At 34.0% G+C, this 27,061-nt stretch overlaps 1 protein-coding gene across 1 annotated transcript in view; it reads left to right on the top strand.

The window, feature by feature from the left end:
• Nucleotides 1-27,061, top strand: part of MCTP1 (multiple C2 and transmembrane domain containing 1) — a 301,653-nt gene that overhangs the window by 81,680 nt on the left and 192,912 nt on the right. The window contains exons 6-9 of the mRNA XM_023749929.1: nucleotides 7,684-7,722; nucleotides 14,440-14,499; nucleotides 18,845-18,922; nucleotides 24,071-24,241. Coding sequence (XP_023605697.1) covers nucleotides 7,684-7,722; nucleotides 14,440-14,499; nucleotides 18,845-18,922; nucleotides 24,071-24,241 — 348 coding nt within the window. The remainder of the gene's footprint in view (nucleotides 1-7,683; nucleotides 7,723-14,439; nucleotides 14,500-18,844; nucleotides 18,923-24,070; nucleotides 24,242-27,061) is intronic.

Below are 27,061 nucleotides of genomic sequence, written 5' to 3' on the forward strand. Positions count from 1 at the left end.
TGGCTGTCTCTACTTTGCACATCATGCTGCTGTGAGAAGCTGACAAGGGATACGGAGGAGCCAATTACTATATCACTGCTGAAGGGATATTAAAAATGTCAGGGTTGACCCACATTGGTATGCTGGCCAGTGCACTTTCTGCCACAATTTACCAGAGATTATTTATTAGATTCCATGTGCTTTTGTGTACCGGGAGCTACTCCCACTAGGTCTGATTGTAACATATCTTAGGAGTAGATATAATCTCTTAGGCAAGTTCAAATGTTCTTTCAGCAATGTGTGTATTGCTATCTTAAAATAAGGCATGATTAGAGTAGGTATATATCATTTTCTGAAAGGTATTATTGATATTTTCTCTAAATTGTACATGAAAATAATGAATTGCATCTTCAAATTAGTGTTTTAAAATCATTGAAAAATTCACCCTTCTCAATAGGTACTTTTCTCTATCTTTTAAAGAATTAAACAATAAATGCACATATTCCTAGGTAATATTTAAGTATGATTTAAGTGTCTATAACTATTCAGTGAGGAAGAAATTTCTATTTTCAAGCAAGTATTAGCAAATAATACCTACTGTGAGAACTTAGCATGATGGAAGAATGTATGTATCTGTGCACAGGCCCATGTATGCAGACAGAAGAGTGGGTGAAGATGTGGTACTCAATAAGAACCTACTATACACCAGGTCCTGTGCTAGACCCTAAGGATGTAAGAGAACTTATATCCAGTGGATAACTCGGGAATAAAAAAATCACTGAAGAACATGTATGCTGACAACTGTTTTAAGTGTCATGAAAGAGGGGCACATGTTGCTATAACAGAAAATATAGGAGAAATTGTTTCAGTCTGGGGGATGGGATTCTCTAAGGAGGTCAAATAGGAGCTGAGGTCTAAAGTATAAATAGGAGTTAGTAAGGCAAAAATGAGGAAAAGAGGCAATATTTTAAGCAGAATAAAACAGCGTGTGCAGAGCCTTATGGCTAGAGGAACCATGCTGCATTTGAGGAATTTAAAAAGTATTGGAGCTTAGAGAAGGTGAAAGCAGGGCGTGTGGAAGATCATGGTACACGATGACAATTGGAGTGGAAAGGGATGCTCAGATTGTGTAGGGACCATTGGCCATTTTAAGGTTTGTGGTCTTTCCTCGGAGAGCAGTGGGAGCCATTGAAAAGTCTGTAACTGGGAAGTGGCATAATCATATTTGCTTTTTGAAAATAGCTCTGCATCTGCAGAATAGAAAATAGATGGAAGAGTGAGAACACATGCTTGGAAACCAATTAGAAGGCTACTGCAAAATCCAGGTGGGAGATAATGGAAGTTTAGATCAGACCTGTCAGAGATAGAAATGGAGGGAAATGATTAGATTTACCTGAAGGAGGTAAAATCAACAAAACTTGGTGATAGAATGTTTTTGCTTTGGGATTCTTTGGGATTTTAATGAAGGACAGCACTTCATACATGAAAGTACCTAAGTGGCTTAGGTCTTGTATATCCCTGAACCATGTAGTTATTTGGGTAATTTGATGATGGAAGGTCTACTAAATTTTTATATTAAAGAGATATTTATTAAGTACTCTCACATCAAACTGAGGGCTTGAGGGATCAAATAAGTATCAAGTGATCTTATGATGGAACTGCTATTTGTTCTAAATTCACAGAAATAGATGTCAGCACAGGCAAAGTAGTTCCTAACTTTATTTCTTCTTCAACAATTCTTGTAAAAGTCCTTCAATCCTCATAGCTGCTCAGACTTATTTAGGCACAATGTCTTCCTAATTAGAAAAAATCATTTAAAACAATTTCAGTGCCTGGTTGTTGATCACCAGTGATTTCTCAAACATGAATAGGGGAGAAACAGGTGGGTTACATCAAACAGTTACACATCAAAAACCTGGCATTATTCATCTTTTTTTCTTTCTTTCCTTTCTCTTTATCATATCTCTCTGGCACAAACAGTTCTTTCTGAAATCCTCATGTCATTTTCTTTACTTCAATCCCAGCTTTTTGGAAGAAATATTTTACTGCCAAGTATTTTTCATCCACTGCCTTACTTCACATCTTTCCCCTTCAAAGTCCTAAATAGCACTGGATTTATTCTGTGCCAACTGAAAAACTGTCTTTTTGCCTCCTGTATTTTTTTTTTCGCTAAAAGTATTACAAAGGGTATTACATAAGTGTCCTTTTTCCCCCCCACCCTTGGCAAGCCCCTGCCCTCCCTTACCCCCCAGTGTCTTATGTCCATTAGTTATGGTTATATGGATGCATACAAGTCCTTCGGTTGATCTCTTACTCCCCTCCCTCCTGTCCCCCAACCCTCCCTGGCCTTCCCACTGCAGTCCGACAATCGGTTTGATTGCCTCCTGTATTAATGTGGATTCTCACCTGTCTTCTCTCTTCTTCGTCAGGGAAACAAGTGGCTTAGCCAGGACTCAGTGCCTCAGAAAAGGCCTGACAGTTGCAGCCTATACCAGGCTTGCCTCTGGCTGGTGAACCATCCTGACCTTGGCCACACCTGAGGAGCAGAGAGGAGGGTGACAGGTGTGGCTATATTGGCTCCTCCTCATGGGTGTGATCATGTGATTAGTAGCTGGGAACATGGAGTTGGCTATAGAGAAGTGGGTCAAGAGGTGGGGAGGAAGGTTAAAATGTTCCTCATAGGAAATTCTATTGAATTTCTCAATATCCTGGTGAGTCTGATGTCCTAGATTTGGATCTGGGTTCCTAAGCATATGTTTTACTCAACATTTCTAACAAGTACATGATAATTTGCTTTTTTCTCCTTTTCTTTGGTCCATATAGCAGTTCTTTGGCTATTTTATAAATATTTCTAAATTGTTAAGTAACACTAGCTATGAGATTTTAAAACTATGAACAAGGACCATTTTTTCTATTTTGAAAAAACAACAACAAAAAACCCTCTTACTGATTATCTACTAAGCATTGTGCTAGGTTCTATACCTTCCTCTTTTTTTTTTCCTAAGTGTTCAGTAACCTGTGGTTACTTCTCTAGTTAAACAGAAACTCCTGATGAGGAACTTTAAGGTTCTTCAATCACCAACAATGTTCCCTCACTTGTAACTTCTGTCCCAGCCATGCAAACTCTTGCAAAATTCGCCTTCTCTAAGTCCAAGCTTTCTTCAATGTCACTTATACTTCTCCAAATGTACCTATACTATACTTCTGCTCACCTCCATCCTATATTCTATCAGTCCATTTTTTTAAAAAAAAGTACATGTAAATTATTGCTTCTGATTTCCTTATGATAACATCTCTCAAAACCTAGCCCAGCTTTCTGTACCTAATGATTGTTCAATGGGTTGTAGCTGAATATCTATGAGGATTTGAAGGAATGGATGCTTCAAAGGTGCAGGAAAATATACTATGTTTTTTTTTCTTACTTCAATATTCAAATCCCTGAGGTTGTCACAAGCAATATTAAATAATGATTTAAGTTTCCTTTTGAGTTCTTAAAATTGGTATGTTAATGATAATGTGCTTTAAATCAGTCTATATTGCTTTTCTCGAGATTTCTAATGATGACAATGAATTAGAAGCAGGTCACTGTATTTTTTTTCATTTTGTAACATGTTTGCATTAGCTAAATGCATTCTCTGGAATACATTTGAATTTTCTTGGTTAAATCCAGCCAGAAATCCAATATGTCTTCAAATTAAATTTTTATATTCTTGAATACATAACATATTGCTACAGTAAAAATGACATGCTGAACTTTCACCCATTATCAAGGAACAAATCTTGTTTAGAGAAACCCTAACTCAAAATGCAGCAAACCAGAAATCAGTTAGTAAATGATCACAATTCCATTTAATATTTAGAATGATATATGGGGATGAAATAGAAGGTGATTTTTTAATTGACTCTCACACAGCAAAATTAGAAGAATTCTGTTCTCTTTGTTAACTCAGAAATTACTTAAGCTTTTGGGACTTAAGACTTTATTTTAAAAACCACATGTTTATTCTTATGCCTGTGTTTACAAAAGTTAACTTATGTGTATTAAAATGGAAAATGACATATGAGTTTAAAGAGCCATTAAGAAATAAATGCTAACAATCAAATAGGAAATAGAGCATTAATGTTAGGAAAATACTGTCAAAAGTAGGAAGAAATGAGTAACTGGAAACAGAGTATTTAGCATCTGAAAGTGCTAAGATTTCTAAATCAGTTATGAGTTTTTTATACACTGTCAATACTGACAATAAATGTCATGAATAATGCAGTTGGGTGACTTCTCTGTGTGTGGACTGCCAGTTCTGGAAATCAGTAAAACTAAAGAATGCATTGAAAAACCTATCAGCCTGCTGAATCCCCTAAGGCCTCTAAAATATGCAATGTCTAATCACAGCAATTTAAGAAATACAGTATAAGTAACAGCCAAAGTATTTCATAGTTGCTTGTATTAAAATCTTCTTCATTGAGTTAATGAGTCTTTTTTTTAAATCCCAGATGTGTATATACATATATATATGTGTGTGTATATACATATATATATGTGTGTGTATATATATATATATAAAGTTTCCAGCATCGTGTGTAGGAGAACCCAAAATTTTCATGGGGGCATGCTGATGAGTTGCATGATACAACTGTCATTTCTGTTTGAATGCACGTCTTGTTTTTGATCTCTTAAAAGGTGTCGTGAATACATATGTGTCCTGTGTATGGTATTTTGGTCTGATGGTGTGTTTGAGTTCTTTCTGGCTCTTTTTCTAGCAGAGTTCAATCCACAACTTTCTTCATTGGAGAATTTGTGAAATAAAAGTGAGTTAATTTGTGTTATACACTCTCTTAGATAACCTAGACCTACAAATTGCTTGGCTAAAGCAAAAAAAAGAAGAAGAAGAAAGAAAGAAAATTCTAAGAAACATATGAATTGACCCTAATTGGCTTTTAATAAATTAAAATTTTTCCCATGTTGGTTTATTTTTTATTTTTTCCTGAATTATTTCATAGCTAACATTTGAAAAAATATCCACCTATAAAAAAGTGATACATATATTTTATATCTGTATATAATATCTACTCATCCTGTAATTTCTTTCTATAAAGCCATGTAATTGCCTAAAAAAATCACAACAAAATATAAAAGCACAAAGTGGATTGAGATTGTGGAATCTTTAAAAAAAGTAATCAGTTTTGCAGCTCTATCACAGGCCATATTTTTATGCTACTTATTTCTTTTATTGGCTTCAAAGAAAGTTGAGCTGCTAATAAATATTTTTGATTATACTATAATGATATTAGATAATGACACTTTCAAAAACAAATTCATATGTTTCTTAGCTGAAGATCATAGAGCAAAAAACAAAATCTTCTTTTTCTATAATTTGCTTCATCTCCTATCTTTAACATTCCCCAAACAATCTTTCTTTTCTAACATGTTTCACAGATAGCAAAGGTAGCATAATAGTATGTCTGTTAAATTCACTTTTTAAAAACTTTTCTCCTGTTTTCAGTTTAATTAAATATACCTTAACCCAACCATCTAAAGTAAAAAAAAGACTTGTGAGAGGGATACTCAAAGTTATTATTTAGTTAGTTGTTTTGGTTAAAGAAGCAGAAATATTGTTATAAGATCTAGGACCATTCTGAGAGTCACTGGATCTAATAAAAAACTCAAGATACTCAACCAAGAAAATAATGAATTTGTTCCCATAAATGCCAGATCTTTCATATTTACACTTAAGAAAGTTACTACTGACTTTTTGTTTGTATCAGTGTCTCAATCTGAAAAATAATACCATGCCGCCTGTTTGTAAAGCCAATTTTTAGAGGCAGGAAAAATACCAACCCTACAGTTCGTTTTACATTTTAATAGTATGCAGTTCCGAGTCAGGAGATGTGACGTTGCCAGTAGTAGTGAATCCGTATACTATTGAGTAGCATTACCCTGAAATTCAACTCTATCTCATGTTCTTAGCTTCTTTTTTTTTATAGTACAACATTTCTTACAGAATGGAATTTCATAAGATTCTTAGGTACTAGATGATGATGATAAATGGCCATTAGTTAAGAGATTTTACTTTTCAATTTATTTATCTTAATTGTTCTGTTTATTTGACTCAAAACATTGTCTCTAAGAATTACCATTCTTTGTTCCTTGAAACTCTGCTGTCTGTGAAAGTTGAACATTTATTTTTGACTCCTAATGGCACAGTTTTTATGAATATGTCATACTACAAAAATGTTTGGTTTCCAATTATCTTTTAGTGATGATGGAAAGTGGTGGTGGTGATGATGATGATGGTTGCAATAACTTATTTTACATCAACAATAAACATTTACCACATGTCCATTACATGCGCATCTCCACAACCCAGTGGTGGGTTTTGTTACTTTAAAATGAATTGGACATTAGTACTTAGAAAACATATAAAATAGTTTTATAATAGTACTTAATAGCAATGCTTTGCAGTTTCCTGGCTCCATTTGGGGGAAAATGGGAAATTATTATAACCTTAGGAAATCTATTATTCTTCCCTATTTTCATCAATATTTAACTTAGCAAGTATATAGAGAAAGTATAACCCATAAAACCACTATTTATAGAAAGTAGGAATGTATCCTTATCTTTGACAATTTTATGCTTTTCTCACTTTCTACTCTATAAACGCAACATAATTTCCATATCTTGGTTTAGGCCAAAGGTTCCCTTCTTATATAACTAAATCTTGTATTAAAATCTTTCTTGTATTTTTGTAATTTATGAATGGTTTCTGAAATGGTTCTACTTTATAGTGAATCCTGTTGAAAGAGATATAGTTCTTAAAGGTATCAGTACATGTCCTTGCTACACAAATATGGCAAACATTCCTTTAAGTTATATTCTTTGCTCCAAATATTCCCTATTCTCCAATTCATCTGCCTTAAGGATAATAAAAAGCTAAGAGAGGGTATAGAGGTTAATTAGAAAGTTAATACCTCAGTGTTTATTGAAAATTTTTTAAAACTGGAGAGGAAATAAAATATTCTTTGGATTTTTATGACTTACTTTATACAAAAGACCAATGATCTTGGGCACTCATCACAAACCACCATAACCTTAATTAAAACTTGTATCCATAAATACATCTTACTAAGACACACACACACACAAACTAGTCTTTAGGTATATGTTATGACTAAACATTTAGATCTACCAATAGCCATCACAATATGCAGCATGTTTCTCCATTGAAAGCACTTACAGATCCTGATGTAAAAGATTAAGCAGAGGCAATTCTAAGATGCCATCAAAGCAACAGATTTGAACGTGTTTGAAGAGAAAAAATTATTATAGACCTAGTAAAGTCATGGTACATCCTCAACCTGCACCACCAAAAGGAACAACCGCCAATCATGAGACTCGGTGTGTTTTTTCCCCAGTCAACAATTAAGATACTTAAAATGTTGCATTCTATTTAAAATGTACTGTCCCTTTATTTTTTGTAAAAAATATATATAAGTAAATAATAAAACAAATGAACTCTCACCAGAAAGACTGCTTGAATGTTAAAGGTGCTTCTTCTACCTGTATGTGAAAAACAATTTTTTGTCTTTTATAGTTTGTTGCTGGAAACTGTTTGCTGTTTAAATGTTAAGCTTCCTCTTGAAACCAACTGGCTGCCCTATTCTGTACCTGAGTGATAACATAATTAAAATGCTTTATTTCATTTGCAGACAATGCTAATGAGGAAGAGTTGGAAAAGATCAAGTAAGGTAATGCTTAGCATGTGATCTTTCAGCTTTTCTTGTTGAGAACTATCAGTCAAGCTGCTTTCCCAAATCTCTCTCATACCTCTTCAAATTATACACAGGATTTCATCACTCTTCAATTATTTATTTTTTTCATAAACTTTCAGCAAACCATGTGTTGCTTTTTAAGTAAATAGAAATCACACTGATCAATTGCACCCAAATCATCCTCTTGCTAATCTCTGGTCACTTCTCAGCATCATTCTCAGCATCTGGTTTCTGTTATCTGTACCACAGGGTCTAGAAAATGTCTAGAAATGACAGAGAGAAGGAAAACCATGTAACTTACTGTTTCTGTTCACCGAAAATTCAGCCTAAGGTTTTCTAAACTCAAATTTTCTAAACTCAAAAATCCCTGAATTGCTACATCTTTGGAGTTTATAATGAGAACAACTTTCCATCATTGCCACTCCTGGGAGTGAGAGGAGTTTATGGCTCCTATAACTTACTAAGCCCTGGCTCTTATAACTTGTAAAAAATATAAGATTTAAACTAAGCTTCTAATTTGTTCAGTGGTGGTATCACTTTTGGACACAAATAAGCATCAAAATGAAATGGACTTTTATGTGAATCCTCCTTAAAAGAAATCAAAGAGATTGTATTTGTAAAAATCTTGTTTGCTCAAATTTCTATTTAAGAAGTCAGTACTCATTTTTACTAGTGACTAATTTTTTTAGACCCTGGAACATGACAATCTTTTTTCTTCCATTCTGACTGAATCATGCTATTAAATTTTTCTTTGATTTTGCCATTTTTATTATTGTGAATGAAGAAAACACATATCAAAATGTCTTCGCTCTTATGGTAATATCTTAACTTGCTTCAATAAATATTTCTTCCTATACATTTTCTTCCTAATTTTTGTAGAGTTAATAACCAAAAGATAATGTGGTTCACACAAAAAATTAAAAAATGCAAAACATTTTAAGGAAAGTTGCTGAACATTTATGATTTAGTGTTCACTGTGTTTATATACTGACCAAAATAAAGTTTCAAGAAGTCTTAAGGAAGTGTTTGAACTGTTCATATTTGTATTACAATTTTTTCATTGTATTTCAAAATTAGTGTTGTATTAAAAGTTTATATCTTTTAAAAATTCATGCATCTGGCTTTCCTCATGCATTTTCTATTTATGATATAATATCTGTGTAAAAATTTGTAATCCATTAATATGTAGCAATATTATCTCTTTCAGATGTAATTAAGGTATAATGCTAGAGCAGGATATTATGTAGTATTTTGTTTTAATTGGTAAGAATGATCCATTTTATTGTAGTATAAAAAAAATAAATATAAAGTCTTTAGTTTATTTAATCTATATTTAATTTTAATGATAAATTAAGTAAACATAAATCTACTTTTCCTTTGCTCTACAAAAATAATTTAAGTAATAATAAATGTCTAATCTCCACTATATTTATATTTAAAATTTTTGAGTTTTTATTTATTATTAATAATCCATTTGTACATTCAAACTGGTACTTTTTAGCTTGCCATTAAAGATACAAAATTCCTTGTGTCTAACTCTGCACTCATTTGGGTATGTAGCGGATTATTTTTAGTGTATATTATAACATGGCTTTTGGGTTTTTAGCCTAAGGGATTTCCAACTTTATAAAATGTAATGGGGATATTGAATTCTAAATAAAAGAAAATCAGTTCACTCATTTGTGTTTCCTATGAGAACATACTGAACACTTGATAATTCATTCAAATTGTCACTGTCCCTTAAAACATTTGCCATATTTGTTCATATTAGTGTTACAAAAGCAGAGAAAGGGACCACATTCACATAACTTTTATTATACTATGTTGTTATAAGTGCTGTATTTTATTATTACTTATTATTGTTAATCTCTTACTTGCCTAATTTATAAATTAATTTTTATGTGGAGGAAAATAACATAGTATATATAGGGTTTGGTACTATCTGTGGTTTCTAGCATCACCTGAGGGTCTTGGAATTTATCCACCACAGATAAGGGGGCACTACCATAAATTGTGCTTCCTGAGAAACTAAGAGATAACTAACTATACTGTATAGTTTTACATTACTGTTTATTATGTTACTGTTTTGTGCAAATGAATCTCTTTTCTAATTATTTCAACCTTCTCTAAAGGTCCTTGTGTAAGGATTTTTTCCTCTTTTATTTTTGGAAAGATGATATACATTTTTGGCATTACATTCAAATACAGGTATCTTATTTTTTATACAACTATGCTCAAAGTCAAAGGTGACTTTTTCATACAAGGAGGTCATTTTATTCTTTGGAATCTTGATTTATGGAATGAGGTCTTTCGCTTTTTTACATCAGGGCTGTGATATGCATCCTATCTTTGAGCACCAAAGGTGAATATAAATCTGAGAATTACAAAATTTCTGACAAAGACTTACATATCATCAGATAATGTCATTATTTATTCTCTCCACTAAGGAGCTCTTTTCATTTCCTTGTATTTTCTTCAAAAGTAACCTTGGAGAGGGGAAAAGCTAAATTGACATTGTTTGTTTGTAATATGCGCATCTCCCCTATACAAGTGAATCAGCTCATGGACTATCTCATTACTTATATATCCGCTTGTCATTTTCTTCGTCTTGCCAATAATGGATTCTTTCCATGGAAATCTTATTATTTGTGGCACTCATATAACATGGGGTTGTATTTGCTGTTGGAAATAAGAGATGAATAGCCAACTTGATGGCAAGGAAATTGTAATTGCTGTTCAGGACTGACATGTATTATTTGGATAAAATGTGTTACCACCTAATAATGAGTAGAAAAAGAAGTATACCTAGATTTACCTCTATATAAAATATATGCTATATTTGAATGGTATGTTAACTAGTAAATAATTATGAATTCCATATCATCTCCTCTCCTAGGGATGGTAACATCCTTTAAAACACTTATTCTGGTTTTCTATTAGCATAATTTCCAGCGTGTATATTTTTAATTCTCCCCAGATTCAGTTACTATAGAAAAACGTTATTTTAAGAAGAAAGGGATCAATGTCTCCCTAAATGTAGGCAACTGGATAATTATCCTGGTCAGAGAGTTTTACTTACGTGACAAATGCATTTGGCAGAGAATGGTAACACTTTGAGTTAGTGCAAAATTTTATTCTTTACAAGAAGCTTATCATTGATAATTTATTCTGAGGTTAAATTATTCAACAAAAAGGTTTCATGAGCTCAGAAGAGAAGATGCATATGTATTTTGTGAATAAATCTTATGGGGTCAAATAAATGGAAAAATTATGAAATAATTGCCTCTATCAGAGGGTAAGCAGGAATTATTTTGTACTCTATTGTGTGTGTGTATTGTGTATATTAGTATGTGTATGTTCATGTAGAAGAATGAGTTTATCAGTGGATGTGATAATAATAAACTTATGTGCTTTCAACAAATCACTTTAATTGTATGAGAAATAACCATTGTGATAATATATACACGTGTTGCAATTCATATTCTCAACAAAAGCAGTTTAGAATTGTTTTAAGAAGAGTTCATCCTTTGAATAATATAATATAGACTATGTGATGATGTCTCATTAGCATATCTCCTGTTATTTAATGGCTTATTTTTCAAGTAATATATCTTTTTATACAGATTTTATTATAATCACTTAGCATAATTTTAATGAACTATAAAACACTTTATTCACTGGTTGAATAAAGCAATTTTTAATAAGACTTTGGCAAGAATATTGTTCATTTAAACTAGAGAATACTTTCAACTCTGTAATTCTGCAGGGCATAGTTAAACCTGACACCTTGGATGACACATTAAAAATGCATCAGTGAAAACTTCTAAGTGCTTTAATTTAAGAAATGGTAGAGAAACAAATTAACACATTTTTAAGTATCTCACACAGTCAGCCATAGTAAAAAGAAAAGTCATTATTTAACAATTATCAGGCCCTTTCTACAAAAACCTCATATACTGATGATAAATAGGTAACATTTTAAACACTGCAAAAAATAGAAACTTCCTTGTTCGTTGACTCTCTCAACTGTGAGTGACCAAAATGGCTTTCCTTTGGTGCCTCATTTCAAAGTATTATGTTTATGTATTTGAAAAAATGAGATGCTTATATGTTTTTGAAGGAAGTATGAAATTCTTTTTAAAATCCTTATTTTGACTATGCTCCTAAATTTTTGTTATTTAAAAATGCTATAAAGTCAATCTCATAATGAAGGCTTCTGAGATTCAGATTCTGAAATGCAGCAATGAACAAAGGGCAAATAGCATTAACATTTCTATTATAAAAGACTGTATTTTTACCTCAATTAATTAAACTCCTAAAACTTAAAAAATTCTGATCATTAAACCCCCCAATTCATCAATCTCATTTTGCTCTTTTTATACCAGTCACATAATTAGGTCATTATCCTCTGTGTCAATTTGAGGAAGAATGGAAAGTATGGAGTTGGTGAAGTTTCAATATTAGTCACCTTAGAGCACCTGACACTTAAATGAATTTACAGTAATTATAGATGCTAAGCGGTTGTTTTATTTGTTTCAAATATCTTGAGTCTAGAGCCAAGACTTTCACATCCATTTAAGGCACCTTAACACATTTTACATTAAGATAAAAGTTACTGTTAGTTTCACAGCCTTTGTTATTGATTCTGGGGAAAGTATTTGTGTGAGGAGACTTCAAGCAATAATTTCTTGAATGTGATACTTGAAAAATTTTCTACATGTTGCTAACTATGCTGCTTCATTTTAAAAGAACTGGGAATCAAAGTAAGAAAAGAATTGGCAATAAAAAAGAAAACATGCATCTTTTCTAAAAATCAGAATAAGGTTTTTGAGTTAAACAATAGTATAGTATCAAAAAAGACAGCAGCCATATCACCTAAGGTTTATGCCCAATGTCCAAATATAAGTATATTCCTTAAGGATTTTTTTCAAAAATTGATATGACAATGTGCTAAGTGTGACAAATGAGAACCATACTTGTAAATGTAAATGAATTATAACTCTGTAGCGATAGTAAAACAGTCTTAAACTCAAGATTTTTTTCCTATGACTTCTGACATTAATCATGCTACCTGACCAAACCTTATACAAGTAGTTTCAAGAAATAGATTTCATATAAAAAGCACAGGTAGATTGTATAGGTGATCTCTGATTTAATTCTACTTTTAAACTTAAATTATTTAAATTGATGCACATCCTAAAGTAGTCTAGTTCATTATTTTCTGACTAGAGGCCCAATGCACGAATTTGTGCATCAGTGGAGTCCCTTGGCCTGGCCTATGGGATCGGGCCAAAGCCAGCTCTCTGACATCCTCTGAGGGGTCCCGGATTGTGAGAGGGTGCAGGCCAGGCCGAGGGACCCCACCAGTGCATCATCAGGGCTGGGGAGGGACCACGGGAGGGCTCCAGGGCATGTCTGGCCTGTCTCGCTCAGTCCCGATCAAGCTAACCTACCGGTCGGAGCGTCTGCCCCCTGGTGGTCAGTGCACATCATAGCAACTGATCGACTGGTTGACTGTCTGCCCCTTGGTGGTCAGTGCATGTCATAGCAAGTGGTTGAGCAGCCTTAGCATGTCATTAGCATATTATGCTTTGATTGGTTGAATGGCTGACTAGATGACCAGACACTTAGCATATTAGGCTTTTATTACATGAGATATGTAAGTTTTGGTATTACATTTGGAAGGAATATATATCCTCACCCAAATGAAACTCCAAGTGATTAATAGTCAACAAATATTTATTGAGCATCTACTATGCATGAGGCATCATTTGAGGGTTTGGACCAGTACAATCTTAGTTGCTAACACAAAATCATGGAATAATCAAATAAGTTACAAAACTACTTCCTCTTCATCACTACGTCAAAGGTTGATACTTTCCCATAACTATCACAATTTCCCCTTAATTTTACTGTAACCAACATCTAGAAACAGCATTAAAGTTTAAAGGGTGCATATAATTTAAATTTTCTGTTTAAAAGTAAGTAACTATGTTTTTTGATTTTCTAGAGTTGAATTGGTTTCACATTATAAAATCTCAGGATTAAGTAATAAAATACCCAACGTGAATGCACTGCTTTGTTTACAACCCAATAACCACCTTTCTCAGGATTCATTTCTTTTTAAATTTATTTTTGGAAAGCTCAAGTTAACTAGGTCATTTATATTATATATACATATATAATAAAACTAGGAAGATTTAGTAAACAATTAAACCAAATTTGACTAGGTGTGTGCTTATAAGCAATATTTCTGCTATTATTCTTTAAAAACACTCTGAAGGTCTATAGTGTTGTTTTGTTAACAGGAACAGATATTATCTGGCCTATTTCAAATTCTTAAAATATGTTTAAACAGTTATTTTTAAAATAAAATGTTAGACTTTCAGGTACATTAATCAACACTTGAGAATTAAGAGGTAAGTAGACTTTTTTAAAAATTACAGAAATAATCCTCTCTATACTTAACTACTATTGATATCAGACATGAATAAGAAAAGCTTTAATTATTTCAAGGAAAAAAATTTAGTTTGTAAAGACCCAAGGTGTACTTAGAATATATAATTTTGGGGTTTTTTGTTTGTCTTTTGTTTTATTTTAATTTTGGAGCTTTTATTTGTTTTGATTTTGTTGGGCTAATAAAGTATTCTCAAAAGCACCTCAAAATTTAGCTAAATATTTGTTTATTTTTAGGACTTCTCAAACAATGAAGTGGTTGGATCTTATTTCTCTGTGAAGTCTTTCTTTTGGAGGGTAATGTCTAAATCTTTTTATTAAAAATCTTGATTTTTTGGTTCTAAATAGTAATTTTAAAAGTTAAATATGAACTAAGAAATTTACTTTTTAAAATAGGCTCTCAAGTGTATTCATTTGCCTTCTTTATTAACTTTGATTTTAAGTCATTCATATGACTGATTTATTTCTTCATTTGTAAAATCCAAGAACTTCATATACTTAATATATTGCTTGAAGTCACTTCCTTGTGGGACCAAGTTTATCCCAAATTCTTAACAGCTTAGAGGCCCCAGACCTTGCAGGAACATGATGGTGAGGTCTAAAGGGTCCATTGAGGGTCTTAACCCTTCTTTTAAAATCTGTTTCATCTGTTTTAGAAAATTTTCTTCTATTACAGTAATTTTATACTATGTAGATACTAGATAATTGGTGTTCTTTCTTTGAAAAATCTTATAAATTAGAAAACAGCAACTCTGCTTTTGATTTAAATAAAAAAAATAAAAATTCCACAGAGAATTTGTTTTAAATGCCATTGCAATTTAACATTATTTACTCTTTCATGACTTAAACATAATGAACTCTCATCCTTTATTTTCTCTACTATAATTCTGCATTGTGCACAGTATGATTTATTACTAACGCACTTACAATTTTGCTTGCAAGAGTTTTTCTCTTTGAAAATTCACGCTTGGTACATGACTCTCTTAGCAATTGATATTGCAATGAAAATGCTACACTGGTAGGTCTTTGCCATTTTCTTTTTTTGGCTCTTTAACTGCTCATGACTGAGAACTACCTTTCTCTTCTAGAGTATTAAGATTTGTTGTAGTGTCTCTTAAGATGACTGGCAGGTACTAGATTAAGTCATGCACTGACTTGACCAGTGAGCAAGAATAAGCCACATCTATTTATTATCTGCACCTTCCACACACAGTTTTCTTTAGAACCTTTTATTGTTGTGAGCTTATTTTAATTATTACAGCCTCTTCATTTCCTTTCAGTCTACCGCTGGCTGCCTTCACTGATATAATTCTGTATCTTTGCTAAAATAATAATAATTCCTTTTATATGTCCATGAACAGAGTAACTGCTTTTGAATTGTCCCATTATCCTAAATAGAAAATGGATTTTTTCAAACATTTGTCTTTGTTTTCTTAAGACCCACAAATATGGTGAATTCATATGGCATACTCCTTTGCCAAGAGAGCAGAATTCAGGGGTGTTCTGCATTGAGTTTGTTCTTTATGCATCAAATGTGCAGACTGATTATTATGAATGAAGTCTTGTCATCAGGGCCAACTCCATAACTGATACTCTTTAAGATTTCCCTTTCAACATCTTCTTTCCATTTTGCTACTTCCAAATGAGTCTTCCAGTTATCAGTACTTCCCATTTGGCTGCATTCATCCTTAAGTATTCTTTATTAACCTTTCTCAATCCTTGAACTATCTTATTTTAGAATAAGAAATATGCCTATTTAGAAGGTAACTTTTTTTTGTATTTTAGGTATAGTGATCTAATGTCCTTTTTTTCTGAAAATAAGTGACAAATTGAATCATAAAGGCTGAACCGTTAGGAGTCATTTATTTTATCAATGAGTAAACTAAGGCCCAGAGAAGTGAGTCCATTGCCCTGAAGTACCTAGATGATATGATCAGGACCAATGTTTTCCTCTCTGAATGTCATAGAAATAAATGTTTTGGTGAAGATTTAAAGCAGCAGAGTTCCTTTGGGGGTCAATGGTGAATAGATATATGATGTATAAATTGAGTTGCCTCTTGGTTTGTCTTTATTGACACCCTTTCAAATTCTTCTTGCATTATATGAACCTTCTCCATGCTTCTTAAGCCCCCAATGGATGGATGTGTTTGAGGGCTATGATGTAGCTAATGTTTGAGGTCCCATTTTACCAAATCAGTGACCAAGTCTCCGTAAGTCAAACCTAGAATTTATTGTTTCACACCATATTATTGGTGAAAACTGATAGATTACTTTTGCAAACCAACAACATTATAACATATATGATGATTTTTATTAGTGTATATTTGGGGCAAATGTAATAAAAGATTTAGAACTTTTGTTTGGTCACAGTTAAGTTTAGGGAGGGTAGTTAAAACATCTGAAGTAAACATAAATACCGTCCTGACACTGTAAATTGTATCAAGAAGCAATAGAAATAGGAAAGAAACTTTAAGGATAAAAACCAGGAGAATTTCTCTAAGGATTATAGTGTCAGTGAATCATCTTCTAAGAATAAAAGGGATTGAAGCTCTATTATTAGATGAGATGCTTCAAACTAGGCTGCACAAAGCACTGGGAGGGATTTCTGTAAAGGCAATCGTGCTTTGAGAGGGTGGATGGCTGTAGAGCAAATCTACTTGTTGAACTTCATCATCCAGGTGCAATTCACAGGAATAAACTCAGCAGGAAAAGGAAACGATAGAACATGCCTGTGCCTTGGTATTGAGCTAATAATTGCTCCACGCTCCAGGCTTTGCAGCACAAAACAGTCATTCTAGGCTGTCATTATCTTTTCTTTGTAGTGTCTCAGCGAATCATTTAATTAAATAAAAGCATGTGCACCCTCTGTGCTAAAAATAGAGGAAAGGACTGACTCCACACACAGCTACTGTAAAGGCACAAGCAACGTCTTTCATTCCAGATTCACAGTGTCTGGGTCTCGTCTGGAAGGATTAGGTTGTGTGCAGGTAATAAAATCCAGAATAACAAAAGCCAAAGATTATTACCACATTTCTGGAGATTAGTATAGCTGAGTGTTCCTATAGCCACATGTTAAGTCTAAATAGATTTTTTTGTTTTGATCTGTTTTTTAATCAGGATCTAGAATAATAGGATATCTCCTGATACTAGTGATTCAGTTTTTCAACAAATGGAATTAATAAACTTTATTAACTAGAATTGGAATATATGTATTCTCAATTTATATGCAAGATTCTACAACTTCACCTTATTAATAGACATTGGGCTATAATTTCTTATGGAATACAGTTAATACTCAAATGCTTTACTAAACATTATATGCTACAGTTATTACCACCTGCTGACTTCTACTTCTTCTAAGTCCCTGATTAGCCTTTCTCAATAATTAATACCCAAGAATGTATTTCCTTTAAATGTAAGTCAAAATATTTCAACAGATCCTGTACAAATCAGTTTCTTTCTTTTGTATCATGAACTTAGGCTCTGTCTAAAAATTAAGATATCATGGGAAAAAAGAATCAATTAAGTATCAGCAACCACAGATTTAAATTTCAGCTTTGCCAATCTGTAGCCATTTGGCTTTGAGTCGGGTATCTTCTTTGTGCCTCAGTGTTTTTTGTTGTTGTTGTTGTTTTTTTTACCTTAAAAATACTTGTCATGGAAAACACTGGAGCATGAAAACTCCAGCACATAATAGCTGCTCAGTACAAGTTTATTTCTTTCTGTGTGATCTAATCTATCTTTCAGACTGGCCTAATCTAACCCTTTCTTTTGATGTTGTTAAACCTGATAGCTCTCATCTCATCATACTGTTGTTTGGAAACGTCTAGCTGTTCTAGAAGTCATTTAATACAAACTTTTAACTCACTATTTCTTGATGTTCAGCTGTATCTTAATCCATCTCTTGCTGCTCTTGGTTATAGCAGTGAAGGGACATTGGGCAAGTGTGATGTGGAGCAACATTTCTATTACTTTAGAGATATCTCTTTAATCGTTACAAAATATTAGCATGTGGGAACAGTTAACATTGTCATAGCTTTTTTCTGTTCATGTAACAATTGTTCTTCTAGAGCTTTATCACTTTATTAAAAATATATACACACATATATAAGTGTATATGTGTGTTACAAGTGTATAAGTATATATGTGTGTGTATATATTACATATATTATGTTTTTCCCCCATCATCATTTATCCTCCTTCCTCCTCCATCTTATCACTTTTTTGACATTGGAAACAAAAGATATTATTGGAAACAGTCTCCAAAACTTTTTGAAGTGGCAGACTTGGGAAAATGATTCTTTCTATGATTTATTTTGCTGTTTCTTTTTCTGCTACACCTATTAACGAACACCAGAAACCACCCAAGCGGGATGCATCACCATATAATCTCTGCCCTTTATGTTCTCGACCACTGCAGCATTTTGCTACTAAAGAAAATAGTGGCTGGAAACTATATCATTGCATTGGCATTTATCTTCATTTTGCCAGAAGACATTTTCTGACAGTGATTTAAGAAGCAAATAAATATTTTTTTTCAAATAATGTTTTTTGAAGAGTAATGCTAACCTCTGATTGAGATGAGGTGTTGCTAGGGGCACCAAGCTTTCCCGTACAGCTCTGATCGTTCATTTCCATCCAGACGTGCGGCAGGCCTGCGTTCCCTGTCCTGGGCTTCTGCAGAGCAGAGCTTCAGAGTGCTTATTACCAAAACGCACAAGTAAGTGCCACCATTCCGTTTATTTATCTATTTTCTGAGTTTGCATGAGCTGTGAATTCTCATGCCCAGCTTACTATTCTGAAAACCCACTCCCTATCCTCACCTCTTCTATGCATATAATTAGGAATTGAAACCGTGTATTTCTTTCTAAGGAATAATATACATAAACTAATATTCTCTTTAAAATGCCAACTCACTAATTCTAAAATCCTACTAAAGGTAAATATCATTGACTCAGACTTTGAAATGTATTTTGTTGCCTGGCTTCCTGATATCCTTTATGAAGTCTGAACTGGGATGAGTATTCCCTTTGAGAGAGGATGTCTCACTTCTGTGTGTGGGAGTCACGTGGGTCACATGTTGGAAATATCAGGAGGATCAGACCGTCTAATTTCAACAAATTGCCCACTAAAACTTGGGGACCACTGCTTTAAAAATCTAAAGATTATTTCTTCCTTTTGCAGAGCTGGTTCTTTGCTTTGAAGCTAGGTTGGTCTTCCATTTTATTTTTTCTCCTCTTTTCTTTCCCTCCTCAAATAGAATTATATTTCAACAAGGGCATAGTTGAAAACAGTATCTTAAGTAACTACTAGTAAGTACCAGCTGTAATATGTTAATTTTATTGAGGGACATGTATTTGTTTAACACTCCTTGCCCTTTAGCTGCTCAATAAGTAATTTTCAGTTGACTGGTCAATATTTCAATTAATATGTATTATATTGATGTATTTTATGAGAGAAAAAACATTAACAAAGGAAGGAAATACTAAACAAACTTCACCTAGTTTTTCAGTAGGTCCCTACTTCTCTCTGTAAACCCTCCACATGTCTAGATCAATATGCTTTCCTAACCAGTAAATTTAGAAGCAGGACTAAAGAAGGTCTTTAATTAGCATGCATCATATCCATGCCAGTGAGTGGATAATTTTATAATCATAGTGATTAACTATAGTTATGAGAACAGAGGAGAAGGCCAGTGTGCATACACCTTAGAACTTCTAACACAGCAGTTCTCACACTGAACATGGGTCAGAACCTCCTGAGTGAGGGCAGGTGCAGCCAGAATGTGGGCCCCACCCCCAGAGCTTTGGATTCAGTTGGTCTGAGATGGGACTAAAGAATCTGAATTTCTAACAAGTTTCCAAGTGACACTGATGCCATTGGTCAATGGACTACTCTTGGGGAACTACTATACAGGGGAAGGAACCTGAACAGAGCAGCAAGTAGACTCAGAGGTACCTTGGAGACCGAGTGGTTCTCAAAGGTTTTTCTTTCTTTAGTTTTGGAATTCCACTTGTCCCCACCCATTTGATGAGCTCTCCAAAACTTCAACTAAAAAATATAAGTAAAAGTAATAAATTGCTATCTTAACACCTTTCGTACCGCATAGAAATCTCTAAGACATACGCCAGGGACCGCACGTTTTCGGGCAAACTGCACGTTACTTAAATCATCATAATGCACTTTAGGTGTCGTTTTTCAATAATTATAACATTTTTATTTACAAAAACAATTAAACAATTAAAGTTCCTAGTACTTTTTTAACGTATGGTACTGTGTAAAACATTTTCCTCTATGAAGAGGGACCAAACAAAATTTACATAAGTATCTAGATTCGCTCCTTTTTCCATGGGCGTGAAAAACGAGAAAACTCATGAGCGGTCCTTAACAGATGGCACGCGAAATACGAGAAAACTCGTGAGCGGTACGAAAGGTGTTAAGCAGGTTAAATCTTTGTTTATGGAATATATTTTTTTCTATGCAGGCCTCTCAACACATACACACACCCTCCCCAACCACCCCCCTAACACACACAGAATTGCTCTCTTAGTACACTTGGGGCCATGGAGTACAGTCTGGAAAACCATAGATAAGAAAGCATGCCAAGTTACATAGTCAGAAATTGCTAGAAAGATGCATGTGTATATGTATTTTAAGCACTTACCTTTTTTACTGTTGGTAGTCTAACTTTATCTCTTCCCCCATATCTTAAAATTTTATTTCAAGTTCTTCCACTTAGACTACTTATCTGTTTCATGTCTATGCAGTTAATCAAATCATAGCTACATTAATGGAGTTTCTTTTTTAAAGAGTACCATTTAAACAAAGAAAGTTAAAGAAGGAAAATCACTTTTAAAAATGATATCTGATTAGTGTGTCTTTGGAGCCCCACCCCTATTTGCTCTTTAAACCTTTCACAGAGATCAAGTTAATCTCCGCATTCAGTAGCCCTGTTTTTGTGTAGAAATATTCTCTCTACCCCTCCCTCTTAGCTCCCCAAGTCGTTTTGGAAATGTTCTTCCAGGTTATAGAAAAGCATTTTGTAACAATGAATGAGGGTAGGTAAAGCCTTCATTAAGTTCATCTTATTTCTGTGAAAACATGAAGAATCCCATGGAAAGTTCTTGTTCTCATGTGAAAAATGGGAGGAGGAGCATGTGAATAAGGGTTTCAGACATGGTACCATTCAAGAACCTAACTTAGCCTTGCTGACTGCAGATGCTGTGTAACCTACTGTTATTTTACTGAGTGTTATGTATGGCTTCTGCTTCTAGAGTGCATAGAAAATGTCATTAAATATATTCATCAGCTGGAATATTGTAAGTATGAATACATGTGCTTATGTAATAATGCTGTAGAAGGTGATTTCATGTATCAGCCATGTAGGAAAATCTAGCCTGGAATTTCAAATATATTCAACTCATTAAACTGGGGGGTGACCTTTTAGCAACCTTATACTTAAATGATTACTTTTAAACCAGGAGAGAGGCTCTGCCCTAAAGACAAATATTGGGAGAGGCTCAGGAATAAAGGTCAGAAATGCTGGGTTCTAGTCACATATCCTCTACTTATTAGCCAAACCACTTATTTCTGGGAAAGCATGAAGGATCCCATGGAAAGCATTATTTGTCCTTTCCACCCCATAAGTCAACTTCTTGTACATCTAATTCCTTACCAGTAAATTGGGAATAGCAGTCCTTGCCTTCCTGCTTCATAGGATTTTAGTGGAAACTACAGGACACAATGTACACATATGCACTTTTAAATTCTAAAGCTCTCTATAAATGGGTAGTTATTAATTCCTTGGTCTTCGCTAAGATAATTATTTCTTCTTGCTTGCCAAAAAAATGCGTTTTCTTCTTTCCTTCTTTGCCACTCTTATTTTTTAACAAAAGTTTCAGACTCAAAGTTTAGAATCCTATCTTTAAAGTCCACTGTCAGAGGTGGTCTCAACTGTAGTGGAAGGGGAAAGGTGAATAGACAGACAGACGCTGAAATCTATTGCTGCATTATATAATAACTAGAGGCCCAGTGCACAAAATTTGTGCATGGGTAGGGTCCCTAGGTCTGGCTGGCGATCAGGGCCAATTGGGGCCTTCCTGCTGCTGGCCAGGGCTTCCTTTGCTCTGCGCCACCCCCTGGTGGTCAGCGTATGTCATAACAAGCGATCGAACTCCTAGTCTCTTGGTCAAACTCCTGAGGGGACACTTTGCATATTAGCCTTTTAATATATAGATAATGAGTATGAAATCTTAGAACAAAAAAAACCAAAAACCCTGAAGATCGCTTGGTGCAATTAATTCTAAACAATTATATTAATCTGAGAAATCCTTGATTCAAAGACAATCCAATGTGTAAAACAGATGGGAGCAGTGGGGCTCTAGGTGAAATGGGCATGGAGTCCTGTGGAAGTTACAGGTGCCCCATGAACCTGCTTTGCACTTCAGAACGCAGTGGAACACTGCTCTTGGATCTCACAGAGGTGAGGAATATGGAGGCCAAGGTCCATGTTGCTATCAATAAGGCGGAACCATGAAGCAATGTTGTTCAAAATTTGCTGATCACCAAGGTAGGGAAGTATATAATGTGCTTTAGAAAGCTCTCCACTGAAATGTTCAAATATTAAAAGTATTATCTTTTAAAGAATGTAGTTTTAATTTTCCTAATAAAAGCCCCTGAAATGCATGACTTTTGATGATGACAGATAAAAATGTCTGGCATTACTATGATGTAGAATAAAAATAGGAATTCAAAGTGGAAGGGGGAGTTATACAAAATAAGTTATAACATTATAATGTTACATAGAAGGAATTAGGACAAAAATGGAGCTAATTCATAATTTAGAAGTGGAATAATATGAAGTTGAGAGAAAAATTGAATTTTTTCATGAAATGACAATGAGTGAAGAAAACATACTTGACAATATGAAAAAAATAGCAGTCTCTGTGTTTCTGAATCCAGATTGTAAAGATTTTAACATATAGCCACTTTTTCTGGCTTGTTTTATGAGCTATTTAATTCAAAGAGAACATATAGACATCTTTAGTAGACTTGTTAATTTTCATAATTTCAGCTTTGGTTCACTGACTTGAATATTGTGACTCAGAATTGAGGATAATAAAAAACATTAAAGAAAATATTTAAATACTAGAATGAGAAATAAACATACCATACCTGCCAATATAAGTCACATATGTAATTTTTAAAATTTGTATTGCAAGTTTCAAACATAGGCAAGACATTTTGTGTGGACATATTGATTTTGTCTTTTATGATACCTTAAATACTTCTTTAGTGAGCTGAAACTCTTAATATGGCAATAAAGACTTTTAAAAGTGACTGGAACTTACAACTAACCTTACAACTTAAAACCACCTGTAAAATCCATTTGTAACATGAAAAAAATATTAAAAATCCATAAATAATTGAAAATTAATATCACATTGTGGATGATATTATATTTCATATTTATATTTATTTTATGCTCATCTTGACACAGGCATATTTGATACATGTAAATGTTCTCTGGTATTCTTGAAGTACCTACAGATTGTAATATAAGGAGCTGAAAAATTAGACTTTATTTTGAGCACTCACCATTTTTACATAACCTTAAATTTATCATGAGATGATAATATATTATTAATAATTTCATAATTAATAAATAACCCATAAATAATTTTATTTAAAATTTATAACTGCCTCATTTTTATTTTTGAAAAATGGTTACAACATTGGAAATGGTAATGCCAAATGAGGTGTTCTGGTATAAAACACTATAAGCTAACTCTCTTTGGAAACGGTAATGCCAAATGAGATACTTTGGTTTAAAACACAATAAGCTAACTCTCTTTTCTTTTGCCAAAAGTTTCAGACCCAAAGTTTACGTCTGTCAGATGTACACAGAAAATCACATCTTTGGCGAGGAATAGTCAGTATCACGTTGATTGAGGGGCGAGACCTCAAGGCCATGGATTCCAATGGGTTGAGTGACCCCTACGTGAAGTTCCGGCTTGGGCATCAGAAGTATAAGAGCAAGGTGACATGTCTCTTTGTGTTCCTGGTGATATTTGGAAAGCAGTGGTTAGTTAATAGCTATGCTTTGTAAGATGAAAACTTTTAAAAAATGCTTTACAGAACTTCTTTGAACATCATGTCAGCAAACAAGACCAGTAATTGTATTGCATCTCTTACTTTATGTGCTGTGGGACCTTGGGTAAACTACTTAACTTCACTCTGTCTGAATTTCTTCATTTATAACACAGGAATAAACGTAGGAACTATCTTTCAAAAAAAGAAGGCTGCAACAAACCTAAGTCAATGCCTGGCACATAAAGTGTTCAAAGAGTATTGGCTGCTCTTATTATTGCAACAAGTACTGGTATCAGTGCTACAAATGCATCATTTTACGTGCCATAACAATCTGTGCAGATTACTCTGAGTCATGTTATTCAAACTGATTTTCACCAGTGCAAATTGAAAGTTGTTTTAAAATTTATTTAGAAAACAAAGAGTCAGAATTTCCTCTGTGGCTACTAGCAGTGAGAAATGGCCATCACTTTGCCTCTTCATGCCCTAATTTCCCCATCTGTAAACATCAGAATTAAAATAGTGCCTACTTAATAAAGTTATTGTGAAGAATGAATGAATATGTTACACATGTAAAGGGCTTGGAACACTGCCTTACCCATAATAAGTAATAAGTGGAAGTAGCAGAAGGAAGAGGAAGAATAGCATCAGTAGTAATAAGTAATACCAATTATATTAGTAGTACAGTGGGGCCTTGACTTACGAGTTTAATTCATTCCGTGACGGAGCTCGTAACTCAAATTACTCGTATGTCAAATCAAGAAGTGAATGAGTGAGACACGTGATGCTGGGCTGATGTTGTGGCGTTCACTGTGACGTTCGCTGCGTCAACTAGCGGTGGGGTATCTGAAGCTGGCTCGTAACCCGAATTTTAGCTCACAACTCAAAGCAAAAAATTGGCCGAGAGACGGCTCGTATCTCGAAAAACTTGTTAGTCGGGACACTCGTAAGTCAAGGCCCCGCTGTAATAATATATTAAATAACCATATTGTTATATTAATGAGAGGAGTAATAATAATTAGCAAAGTCATAGTTATGTTTGGGGCACATGTATTATCTGTGTTGTATTCAATTTCAACCTCTTTAATGACCAGCTTCATAGACATCAGCTTCATAGGCAGCTTGGGACAATTGATCACATCCATCTCGTATTAAAAATCGCATTCTACCTCTATGGGAATATCTTGGCCTTGACATCACTGTTTTCAGGAAGTTTTGATAGACAGCCTACCTCGGTTCCTTCTGGCCCAGGAAGTTTCATCAGTAGTTAGAGATATCACAGAGCTTACTTGTCTGAGGTATTGAAAACTGCTAGTGCACTGATCAGTTATCTTACTGAGTGCCCCCATGGAAGGGGAGGGCGTCGTTTCTGACCTGAAGGAAACCAGATAAGAAGGACAATCCTAAAAAAGAAAACTGAAAGTTTAGGCACTTTATGGCCAAATAAGTAAGATAGACCACTCCCCAAAATATCATAGGCATTCATCCGAGCCCAGTTATGAGTCACTTGAATTATCATAGCATCCACCCAGTGCCATCTTTTTTTCGGCTATGGGCTTAATCACATGTTTTAAAGAAACTACTGATTCCAAAAATAGGTACCTATGGCCACATCTGTCTTGTCCTTTATCAATTAACATCATTTCCATGTTCTGGTAGGCTTCAAACATTACTTATTTTTATAGTTCTGCTCTTTAAGTATGAAATATGAAACCAGGCTATGGACACGTGTCGCTCTTTGCTCTTTCTTCCCACGATCTATTGCTGGTTAATTTCAGATGATGAACTTTAAAAATTGTGATTCATTTGCATTACCTTTGCACATAACATACTTCATTGCTTTCAGAGTCTTCACATCGGAAGATCTGTCTCCCATACATTAAAAAGAAAAAAAGCCACCACATGCCCTCCTGCTAAAATGAAAGAACAAGGAAACAAATGTGAATGTTGTTTAACCCAATGGGGAATGGACTTTTCCATCAGTATGGGTCACTTGATTCATTGATTCCACCCAGTGTCTTATCTGAATACTGGAAGTTACAAAATTGCACTTCAGATAAGATATCTTTCTCGTATGTGCAACATGGAGATTATATATACACATATTCATATTAACTCACAAACATTTCTGGCATATTGTTTTGGGGAATGAGATCTAAAGCTCTAATCAAAGACTTGAGCTAGAGTCTAGATAACTAAAACATAATGACCCAGGATGGGTCACTTGGTCTCCAGGTCTCAGTTTTTCCATATATAAAATGGAGATGATACATCAATGCTCTAATTCTAAGATATAAGTTTACCTGGCCACCCCAAAGCTACTTGTTCCCATAGAACTTTATTTTTTTATGCATTCAGCTCAAGAATCCCCATGTGTAGGGGAGTAAGAAAATAAAAGAAACCCTGGGAATCGTCATCTTTCTTTATTACCAGTTATATCTTTGTGTATTAGCTGGTTATGTAAAATAAATGCTAGTGTCAGAGTGAGCTATTTCACTTATAGACTATGTTTTTGCCTTTTCTATGTAATACATATCTCTCAACTGTTATTCATGATGATGAGGGGGTGACTTTGGTTTGCAAGACACATCCTTCAGGGTCCTTTTAGACAATATGCCATAAAGATGCTAGTGATCTTTAATGACTCATTTTCAGTATTTCTGGAAGCTTTTGTTCAAATCTCACACTTACATGCTTTCCTAGACAATACCTAAAGTTTTATTTAATGTCTCAAGTTACATTGTATTAAAGACTGATATGGGTGAAACAA

This window comes from Myotis lucifugus, unplaced genomic scaffold (genome assembly GCF_000147115.1).
Source record: "Myotis lucifugus unplaced genomic scaffold, Myoluc2.0 scaffold_0, whole genome shotgun sequence".
Taxonomy (NCBI): domain Eukaryota; kingdom Metazoa; phylum Chordata; class Mammalia; order Chiroptera; family Vespertilionidae; genus Myotis; species Myotis lucifugus.